The sequence below is a fragment of the Rutidosis leptorrhynchoides genome, chromosome 6 (assembly GCF_046630445.1).
Source record: "Rutidosis leptorrhynchoides isolate AG116_Rl617_1_P2 chromosome 6, CSIRO_AGI_Rlap_v1, whole genome shotgun sequence".
NCBI classification, from domain to species: domain Eukaryota; kingdom Viridiplantae; phylum Streptophyta; class Magnoliopsida; order Asterales; family Asteraceae; genus Rutidosis; species Rutidosis leptorrhynchoides.
Window position 1 is genome coordinate 399,155,163 of NC_092338.1, and position 12,534 is coordinate 399,167,696.

General features: G+C 33.0%; 1 protein-coding gene across 1 annotated transcript; it reads left to right on the forward strand.

The window, feature by feature from the left end:
* The first annotated feature begins 9,680 nt into the window (after positions 1-9,680).
* On the forward strand, positions 9,681-10,259 carry LOC139855040 (protein SRC2-like). The gene has a single exon (XM_071844300.1). It carries the CDS (start codon positions 9,681-9,683, stop codon positions 10,257-10,259), a length of 579 nt encoding a protein of 192 aa, XP_071700401.1.
* The last annotated feature ends 2,275 nt before the right edge of the window (positions 10,260-12,534 follow it).

Here is a 12,534-nt window from a genome sequence, read left to right on the forward strand (position 1 = left end):
GTGAACAAAGTTTTTTCAAAAAACGAAAAAAAAAATTGCTCCCCCCGCTTCCCCCCGATTAGTTACTTCCCTCTTGATCCTATATATATATATATATATATATATATATATATATATATATATATATATATATATATATATATATATATATATATATATATAGTATATCAAATATAATTATTTAATAATTGTAATACTCGTTGGACGTTTTGATTATTATTTAGAGAAGTTTAATTCGAATTTATATGATTTTAAAATAAACGGTGATCCGAAAATGAGTTCTATAAATTTTAGGCTTACTAAAAATGTACTTAGGATCTAGTTATTAAATTTTAGCACTTTTTATATTTTACCCAGAATCAAGCGGGACAGTTGATGTAATTTTTATTTAATAAATTAATGATCGAAATTTATACCATAATGACTTAAATAAATAAAGGAATTTAATTTAAAATTTTAGGATTTTTTTTGAAAGACTTTTATCCGCCACTTAATTAATCAATGGGGCATGATATAACACCCCGTGAAGAGTGTCGGTATATGAAAACAAAATTGAAGGCTGCTTTTGTTTAATCACACGTTATATTATTCAATTATATTATAATATTAATATTATTAATTGATTAATCTTACAGTTACACATATTCAGATATTTAGTTTCGTTACTGTGGTTGATTGGCAATCATCCATAACTCTTGATATGTATTTACATAGGGAAAGATCTATACTTAAATATACATATGCATAGAGGGATGAGGTTCTGCAAACATCACAACCCTTGCATTCTTTCTTTTTTTCGAACTCAACTTTCCATACACCACCCCAACCATCAACCGGCAACCATGGACCACCTACAATCACCACCATACACACCCACACGATCACTCAAGCACACATCTTTAAAACCTTAAAGTGTTGATTCTGTTTATGTACAGTGAACACCCATCATCCTCATCTCGTTGTTTGATCACCACCGTAACTGTTACCATCGATCACCTCAAACGCCACACTAAACCACCATAACCCATCTGTCATGCTATTTGTTGCTACTATCGCTACTCATCTGTTTCAATTCATAACCAAAACCCAAAACCCACTTGTATTTCGATGTCATTGTTGCTACTTCTTTTTCGTACACCCATCTTCTCTATCTCTCACTCCTAGTTTCTGTTTCTATTTCAATCAATCGCCACCCTCCATTAATTCTGTTTCTATGCGATATTAAGCATTGGTGATGACGATTAAACGAAACGATGATATTATGAACGATATGATATATGGTGATATGCATTAGATGATGAGTTCGTTTATGATGCTACAGCAGCTTTGTTATTTTATCCCTCTTCTGTTTCTTTTTCTATTAAAAACACGATGAGATGTAATGATAATACTTGGGATGATTTCACGTATTCCTTTTTCTTTTACATTGTGGCCGACAACCAAGAAAACCCACTTGAATATTAAAAGAAAATGATGATTCAACTGTACCTGTGGCTGCTTTAATTCTGTTTTTATTGATTACAAATTTCCCTATAACTTCTAAACAGGCCGAGTTCTTCTTTTCCTTTTGGGTTTATATTTTAGTGAGTTGGATTATATGAATTGGGCTCCTTGATGAGCCTATTAATCATGACAGTAACAGCAAGTGGCTGTAATAATGATACGAAGTAAATGACTTGATAATGGTGATGATGTGACTAAAGTAATTACAATAATATTATTTCGATGATGATGGGTATGATGACAAAGAATGATGATGATGACGGGTGTGTACATGACGATGAGTGATGATTATATAGATGATTCATAAAGATGATAAATGAGGTCGTGGGTAAGGATGATAAAAATTTTGATTTTGCTTATGATAATAATGATCGAAGTATGATGATTGATGATCATGATGATGGTTAAATAATGATTCGTAATGATGAAGATGATGTTATGATATTATGATGATGGTGATATTAGGATCATAATACAGAATAATTGTTAATCGATCATATGGTTTACATGGGTTTAGTATTAGATGAAGACAACAGACGAGTTAAAGAAATTTTAGGAGTTAATTAAAACAGAATGAAATAGATGGTTCAATGGTTAAGAGGGTTTTGTGTGAAACGAGAGGTTAAGGTTCGAGCTCGGGCAGAGGCAGTTTTTATATTTTTTGAAGCTTTTCCTTTGAAAGGTAGTATTCTAACTATTATTATTATTATTATAACTATTATTATTATTACACTAATACTAATACTAATACTAATACTAATACTAATACTAATACTAATACTAATACTAATACTAATACTAATACTAATATTGATATTTTGATTATTATTATTATTATTTTTATATACGTATTATTGTTTTTAGTATTATTATTGTTAATATTAGGATTAGTAAAATAAGTATTATTAAGTATCATTTATTATTATTATTATTATTATTATTATTATTATTATTATTATTATTATTATTATTATTAAAAATATTATTATTATTATTTTTAGTATCATAATTATTATTTTTTAACATCATTATTAAATCTAATTATTTATTATTATTATTTTAGTATTATCATTAATTTAACAAGTAAATGTTATTTATATAAAAATATACTTAATACATATAATATAACTATATTAATATTCTTATTTAAAATATATAGAATGAAAATATTTTAAAGAAACATGTAAGTTATAAAAATCATATCACTAATAAATATGTCGGTTACCAGGTGTTCAATCAATATGAATGATTATCTTTATCTCTATGTATGGGACGTATATTTATGAGAACTAAAAATGAAATCTTGTGGTCTATTAAAATGATGGAAATGATTATTTATGTTAAACTAATGAACTCACCAACCTTTTGTTTGACACTTTTAAGCATGTTTATTCTCAGGTATGAAAGAAATCTTTCGCTGTGCATTCGCTCATTTTAGGGATACTACTTGGAGTCATTCATGACATATTTCAAAAGATGTTGCATTCGATTCGTTGAGTTCATCAAGATTATGATTAAGTCAATTATAGTTGGATATATTATGAAATGGTATGCATGCCGTCAACTTTCAATGTAAAGAAAGATTGTCTTTTGAAAACGAATGCAATGTTTGTAAAATGTATCATATAGAGGTCAAATACCTCTCAATGAAATCAACTATTGGGAATCATTTACAATCGGTATGAATGGGTTCTTTCAGCTAATTACGGTTATTCGAACCCGAAGTATTTTTTTTCTTTTGCTGACTTTGATTCTGGTTGCGGGTGTTATCTCACTTTCTTTTTCCATCATCAGCCTTCTTAACAACTTCGTCACTAGCATCTGAAGCAGCTTTCTTACCTTTCCTCAAAATCTTATCATTTAGCTTATGCGCCATAGAGATGGCAGCTTCAATAGTTAGGGGCTCACTAGACTCAACCTCAGACTCAATCTGCTCATACAACCCATCGATATAAGCTTTAATCTTACGGTTTTCATCAGGATAAGTATTTGAGCACAACAATGTCAATTCAAAGAACCTTTGATCATAAGCATCGATATCAGTGCCCTTCATCTTTAAGTTCTTAAGTTCAGTCTCTAAATTTTTGAGTTCACCCCTTGGACGATAACGGGTGATCATCCTCTCTTTGAAGTCATTCCAAGTCAAACCATAGGCATCATCATTACCCAAATTGTTCACCAGATTATTTCACCAAGTTAATGCACTATCCTTGAGAGTGCAGCTGGCGAAACTGACCTTGTCCTCATCACGGACTCTACTAACCCGAAAAATAGACTCTACTTTCTCAAACCAGCGGGTAAGTCCGATAGGTCCTTCGATGCCACTGAACTCCTGTGGTCGACTTTCCATAAAAGTCTTGTGGGAGCATCCCACCTGATTGTTGGCATTAGCATTAACGTTAGGAGCCATAGCAGCTGCTATCCCTTCATAAATTAAACGTTGCATGCGAGCTTCGTTGGACTTACGGGGCGGCATGATCTTCAAAACAGAATAACACAACCGTTAGTACTAAGAATAATACCAATGTTATAAAGGAATAGATCGAACGTAGAAAGATTAACCATTACAACAATAGTCAATGAACACTATGAGTAATACCATGATAGTTATGATAGTTAAAGAAATAGCTACCACATGCATACATACTTATGATAAAAATCATACATCATACATAGCATCTAACATACATGAACTATATTACGCATATAATATAACATGCCAAGAGTCACAACACCAGAATAAAACATGATAATGATAAACAGATTATATAAAAGAAATAACCATCCATACATAAATGAAAATATCCCATAACAAAATCCTCGGCAAAACGTCGTACATCACCCAAAAATGAATGTATAAAAGGACAATAAGTCTATGAAATAAAGAAATCACTCATGATATCATCATATCACATGTGCTTGGAGCTGGTACGATAAGCTGGGCAGGTATGAGGCTCCTCAAGAGTCTCATACTTCCTCAACTTACCCTTAACCGTCTCCAACTCCTCCTTGAGACCGCGCATCTCGCTCTCAACCTCGAACTTAGCGTCCACCTCTCGGTTACGCTTTCGGATCCCGAACTCGATCTCATTCTTGAAAGTAATAAACCCATCCATAGCAGCTATAATCTCATCCATCGTATCCACATGCGGTAAGACACACAGGCAGTTGCTTAGAGCATCAATGTGTGCCTCCGGCGTGTATGCCCTGGTCATATGAGTAATGGTAGCCATGTAGTAGTTAACTGGATCGTTCAAGCGAGGCTGCCGACTACGACGACGAGCGACAGACGGGGAAACATGAGCCGGGACAGAACTATTGCTTGAAGCCGACATCTGCAAATAACAAAACCCACATACCACATACAATAAAGAAACAACATAAGAAAGTAACTTATAAGTATTCCTCATATGAATCGAAATGCATAATAATGCTATAACAAGGAAGGTCAGGTTGTAGACTAGACTCTTATGCACCCAAAAGACCAAGGGTTGACCACATTATGACAGCCTAGTTCCCTACAACCAGAGCTCTGATACCAACTGTGATGACCCGTCAAGTACCCTTAACAGCTCCATCACTTGGTCTCACAGCTTGATCGAAACTCTAAATGAATTTATTAAACAACATTGCATTCTTTATTCAAAATAATTTCATATAAAGGAAATTTACCAAAATAAGTAGTTTAAACAAACCCAACTCAATAAATTATCCAAAGTTGACCAAAACATTGTCAACATACACCCACAGTTTAACAAATCAAAAGAGAATGCAAAGTTTTAATGTTTAACAAAAATCTGCCAAAATGCATGCAGACTCTCTATCACAGCGGAAGCCCAAATAATCAAGTACCTATGAAAACATGCGAGTAAACTGTCAACAAAAATGTTGAGTGAATTATAGATTTTAAAATAACGAATAAACTTTAGACCACAAGATTTAAAATGTTAGAAAACATTAAACTAATATTCCATTAATCCATGAGTCACCTGGTAACCACTTAACCATTTTCATACCCATACCAAACACAATATACACTGAACAGGTGTATCTTCAAATAATAACGAAGTACTAATACATTCTGATTATAAATTGCTAGCGCGACTAGCTCGAAATGGGGCTGTCAAGCCCGATAGATCTATCCATAGGATTCGCGTTCACCGGTAGAAACCAGTGATCACAGTTACCAGACTAGGGAATATTTTCGTTCAACTCATAATGAATAATTTAAATTTAATTGCCACTTGTGTCTAAACGTAAAACAAAATGCATGTAATCACATCCCAAAAATACTTTAAATAGTATGAAAAACGGGACTATAACTCACCTTAACATAAACGAAGTGCTAACACAGAAAAGAGAGCAGCAAAAGATAAAGTGATCAAGAAAGATCACAACGCCGACCTATAAATAAAGCAGGTCGATATAAATAACTAACTTAGGTCAAGTCTTAGTATGATAGTTATAGTACTTGTTGCAAATAGACATAGAACAACACTCAGTATGTTTCAGTATGATCAGGACAGCGTATAACACGTACTTTCTATTTTTAGAAAGTTTCTGATTTTAGTAGGTTTCCATTTTTGAAAAGTTTCTATTTTTTGGAAAGTTTCCATATTTAGAAAGTTGCTATATTTGGAAAGTTTTTAACTTAGGAAAGTTTCCTTAATTATAAAGTCAACAAAAGTCAACTGAAAGTCAAAGTCAGCCGAAAGTCAACTTAAAAGTCAACCTTGGTCAAACTTAGTCAACCTTGAATTTTAAAGTGTATATTATATTAATAATATAAGTTATAATGTTATTTAAAGTCATATATGTATAATCATGTCATATCATAATTTTAATTAAATTAAATTAAATTAAAAAGTTAACATAAGTTTAAATGATATAATTAATATAACATAAGTATTTAATTAATTAATTAAATATTAATCATAACATAAGTATTATTAATTAATAATAGATTTTTAATCATATCATAAGTATTATTAATTAATAATGAATTATTAATCATTTTATAAGTATTTAATTATAATTATTAAACAATAAGTATTAAATAATTAAATAATAATTAAATAATAATTAAGCCTTATAATAACTAAATAATTAATTGATCTTTATTATAAGTCTTAATGTAATAATCTCATAATATAAGTTTAATACTTACCATAAGTATTTTTCATTAATAATAAAAGTATTATTAATCATAAGTTTAATTAAATTAATAATTAAATCATAAGTAATCATTAAATGATATAATAAATATATATCATAAGTTTTAATTAAATTTAATTACTTTTATATCATAAGTAATTTAATAATAATGAAAATCATTATTTATATCATAAGTTCAAATTTTATAACCATAAATTTAATTAAACGTTCGTCGGATCATAACTTGAGCCCCGGGTATCGGTTTTCGACGAATTTTATATATATCCTCGTCTAACCAAATCACCCGACACCTTAGTGTACTCAAGAACACCCTAAAATCAGTTCCTAAGTACACACTAGAGCCTTCAAAAATGGTCACAAAGTTGGACCTCAACTGATCATATTCGTTTTTATATTTTTATCTCATCAAAACACCAAATTAAGCATAACTTTTGATCCGGGACTCGAAATAACATGAATCCAAAGCCTAAAATTATTGTATTGATGAGAGGAACTCATATATACACTTTATTTTATCAAAAACACCTGTTAAATGTACTGATTTCATCAAAAAAATCCGTTGTCTCAATTAAATTAAACCGAAAACATACACAATCGAGCATTTCTACGCATATAATCATCAATACAACAATACACAAGTACTATACAATCATAATAACATCAAAATCAGTAAAAATAAATAAAAATGAAAAAGCTAGGGTTAGGGTTTATACCCTAATCGAGAAAAGAAAGGTATGAGCGTGTAGAGGATGAAGAGATGGATCCGATTATGTGTAAAGCCCTTTGATCCAAGCACTTAATTGATTGATGATGATGATGTTGTTGGTGGATGGCAACAGCACAAGGAGAAAAAGAGAGAAGAAATGAGAGAAAATGAGAATAAGGGTTTGTGAAATGAAATGTGAATTTTGCAAATGAAATAACAAAATGAAAAAAAAATACAAAAAAAAAACAAGGCACCCCCCCACAAGGGGTTCGGCCGAATGGTGAGTGGGGTGGGCCCCATAGTGGGCCAACTTCATAAAATATGTAGTTGCTTTTAGCCCGAACGCCCGAACGAAGCCCGAAACGCGAAAACACCGTTTCGCGATTAAATATTCGGAGGGATAACATATACGCGATAAATAAAATATATAAACACTATATATATTCATATGACATAAAAATATCATATTTAAAATAATTAGGATTCGAAAATCTCAAAAGTCTAACCGTTGGTTTCAAAACCGAAAAGATTAGCCGGATAGAAATCCACGACACGTAGAAACGTACAAATTTAAATACGAATACAAATATTCATATAACACATAAATATTACAATATTATTACTAAAATAATAATATAGGTTATAGAAATGACGTGACACAAATAACAATTAACGAACGTTAAATAATAAACGGTAAAAGATAACGGAAAAAGTAGGGTCGTGACAGAGCTGGAACTTATTTTTGAAGCTGGTAGCTGGAGCTTATTATTTTATATAAGTGTTTGGTAAACTAGCTGGAACTTATTTTTTAGTTCATAAGTTTTACTATTTTCATAAGCTACTATAAGTAGCTTATTTTTTAAGAGCTTATGAAATTAATAAGCTCTACTTTTAATGTCAAACAAACAAAGCTTATGACTTGTAGCTTATTAAAATCATAAGCTCAAGCTCCTATAAGCTCTCATAAGCTCGTCACCCAAACACACCCTTACTATTGGGATAAGATTCTTTCATTGATGATTCTAGAAAATTAGTTTATGATAAGGATAACTCTAAGAGTTTGAGTTAGGTTAGAATCCCATGGAGTTTAGGATAAAAATCAATTTTATTTAATTATTATTATAGCCGTAACAGTTATTTATTTATATTTATTTTATTTATATTTTTCTACTTTTATAAATAAATTTTAATTTGTTGTTTATAAAATGTACACTCTAGTCTCAGAACATTGTACGTTTATTTACTTAATTAGTTTGATGATGATGTCCAAAATCAAAAGATTTAGTCTCGATTTTATAACCGGATGTGTTTATAGTTTGCTTCGAATAGCCTAGGACTTGATCATAAATTCAAGTTTTGTCAACTATTAAATATAAAAGTAACGAAAAGCTAGGTTGTTACACCCAACTTCGGGAGTATATTGGTAATTCATTTTTTATTTTTATTTTTAGTTATTTTTTACAAATTTGTTTCACCTCCTTTTTTCCTGTTATTTTTTAATTTCTTTATTTTTTTAAACGTTTAATGCGACCATTACCTATTTTTTAAAAGTTAAATTAATCGACTGTTAACCGACGTAACAAAGTTATTTTTTTATAACTTTTATTCACTTTTTTTCTTCCTTTTTCATTCATTTATTATTAACGTTTAATTACTCGATCGTTACTGTTTAAGCGTTCAATTAATCGACCGTTAACCGATCAAAATCAACCAGTAGTGAAGTGCAAGCTTTTTATCCTCGTTACCAAATTCAATATTGATAAATTCATAGAGTAAAAATCAAATTGAGTATTGATATAAATGATCTAAGGGGATTGATTCGTACACCACCAATTTTTAGCCGTACACCACCAAATATGCATTATGATATTGTATTGTACAACACTGTAAAGCACGTTTGGTGGTGTATGGCTAAAAGTTAGTGGTGTACGAATCATCACTCATGATCTAATCCGATTTACACTTTTGACAAATTTCAAAACTAATCATCATGGTTATTTCGGTTCAATTCTGTCATTTCAATAAAAGAAAAAATGGTAAACTTTTTCAACTGAAGAGATGGGCTCATCATCTCTCAATTGGCCCAACTCACACCCAACTCTAAACCCAATAAAAAACCATTATATTTATATAATAAAATCTGATTATTAAGAGTTCGTTATTTCTATTTCGTATTTCAGTATCACTCACTGATCATATATAATCATTTCCCCTAACATCAGTTACAACAACATATTTTTTTCAACAAAAAAATTTCATCACTTTCATCAACATTTTCAATCCCAATCAGTCAACAATGGATTACAGAACCCTAGACATTTCTTCAATATCCGCAAAGGGTATACAAAACTCGAGTTTTTTCGGTAAATTGAATTCATACGCCGTCGTTTCCATCTCAGAAACCACCGAAAAATTACTTCAAAAACTCAGAACCAATGTTCACAAAAACAGAGGATCAAACCCTAATTGGATCTCTCCAATGAAGTTTACCATTAATGAAGCAGCTGTAGTCGAAAATCGACTAACGATAATTGTCAAGATTAAGGGTGTGAAGATGTTTGTTGATAATAATTTGGGTGACGTCAAAGTGCAGGTCAAAGACCTTCTAGAAGGTGTAAGGAATGATGAGAATGGAGTGAAGAGTGTTAGTTATGAATTGAAGGAAAAGTCCGGATTAAAGAATAATCAAGGGGTGGTTAGTTTTTCGTATAAGTTTGGTGAAATTTTTGTTAAGGAGAATGTGGTGGAGGAGACTGTGAGACCGTATTTGAATGCTCGAAAAAATCGAAGAGAGAAATCTGATAAGTCTAGTTCTGGTGATTGGTTTGGAAGTAGTTTATTTAGTGGGTTGTTGTTAGGAAACCCGACTAGGTGAGCCCAAACAAGACTAGATAACCCCAAGTTATCAATCCACTTCCAACAAACGAAAAATATAGTGATAATCGTAAAACTAGCAAGAATGATAAAAACACGGGAATTTAACGTGGTTATATGCAATCGTTTATGATTGCTTTAGTCCACGGCCAACCAAAGAGTGTTATATATTGATTAATTTCGTGGTGGTAAGTTTACAATGAGGATTATTTATAGGAGAAACAAGAAACATAAGTATGCTTCAAGGAATCATCAAGGAACCATCAACTAGCCAACTTGATCCTCTTTACACCCTTGCATATGCATGATCACATCCATAAAACAAGGTGTAAAGTAACCTACTTTGCACCTAAAGTGACAACTTGGTTAATCAAATCCGGATCCCATGTGAGCAAGTTGCCAACTTGCTGCCAGACAGGAGATGCGCCGCATCTCCTCATGACGCGCCGCATCATTTGCCAAAAATGCGTCGTATCCCTTTAAAGCTCCGCATCACAAACCTTCGGGCCAAAATGCTGCATGGATGCGCCGCATCCAAGAGTGATGCGCCGCATCACTCCCTGGAATTCAGTTTTCACGCATCCCGAAATCTGTAAAATTCGTGCAACACTTTAACTCACCTTTTGTGGCACTTTTTCAAACTTTGTTTAAATGTCTCCACACCTCAACAAATCTCCCACTTGGAGACCTTGAACAAACCCATCCTTCGTTAAACTCGCCTAATAACATCATCATCCCACAATAACAACTTGACCCACTAATTATACCTCCTTTTGATACCGTTGGATTTGCATCTAAATTACGCCACACTTCTCTCGTTAACCTACGAGAAAGTGAAGTCTTTCGACACCAAAAAAAAATCCGCTGAGCTATAATTTGATCTTCATGTTACTAGCTTAGGAAAACAAAACAACAAACAACAACTCTTTGGCTATGACACCTATCTCCTTAGTCTAGGAGATAACGGGTAGTTTGAGTTCGACCCGACCCAATTAACCCCATCGCCCAAGCGATCCACCTGTACACTATAACATCCACCCGATTCAACTTTCCAACAAAGAATAAACCTGTCGGTAGATCAAACATGTGGATAATCTGATCAAGGCAACCGTGTGAGAATGCATTCACACCCTTGATCTTCCACATAACCGCCTTAGCTTTCACCATTGGAACACCGACCACATACGCGCGTACATCTTTTGACAAACCCGATTTTCCACCACGAGACAACTCCCACTGTACGGACGTTTCATTAACAGTGACTCTCAATAAAATCTCTTGTTCATCTTCTTCGGCCGATTGCAAAAAAGTTGCCATTGGAGAAGATCTACTTGAAGTAACGAAAGCTCTGGTATAACCAATTCATCCTGAATCTTCACTAGTTTCGACTTCCCTTGAGCTCCCACTCAAACAAGATCCCTCAACAAACCCGGAAAGCATTAGCATGCTAGGATTTCTAATACCCACGAAATCACCTAGCCATTCTTCAACCATATACATGGCCCCCCTCTTATACCCACGAGCAACCACATGACCTCCCTTAAACACCTTCCACCTTTGATCTCCAAATAGGACATGACACTTATCATCATCCAATTGTCCAACCGAGATTAACCTACTCTTGAGCTTTGGAATGAACCTCACGTTCCTAAAGATCCAAGTATGTTTAACCACAAGATCACCAATACGCGCAACATCAAGTGTACTCCCATTCGCGACTCGAACCTTGTCGAAATACGACTTGAAATTCACCATCTTGTTCATGTATGGGGTAGCATGACACGAGGCACCCGAATCTAAAACCCAAGATTTGTCAAGAACATCTTCTTGGCACAACAACGCATCTTCAATCACCATATTAGTTGAACTCCCACCCGACATTAAACTCGGGCACTTCGACTTATAGTGACCGACTTGCTGACAATTCCAACACACCACACTCTTGCTCTTTGACGGACTTCGTGACTTAGATCTTCCTCGACCAACACTTAGAACCGAACCCGAACTCCTATTCGAATCTTTCCTACGAATACCTTCGCTAAGAATCAAATCACGAATTGCTTCAAAAGTTTAGTAGTTCCGGATGAACCACTAACCGCCGTCACTAAATCGGACCAACTATCGGGCAATGAAGATAGTAAAAATAACGCCTCTACCTCATCATCAAATTTAATATCAACCGATTTCAACCGGGTTAAAATCAAATTAAATTCGTTTACATGATCCGCCGCCGATGATCCCTCCATCATTCTAGCGTTCACCAAATGCCTAACTAG

Excerpts from the sequence above, each read along its gene's own strand:
- LOC139855040 (XM_071844300.1), top strand. The coding sequence starts at position 9,681 with ATGGATTACAGAACCCTAGACATTTCTTCAATATCCGCAAAGGGTATA.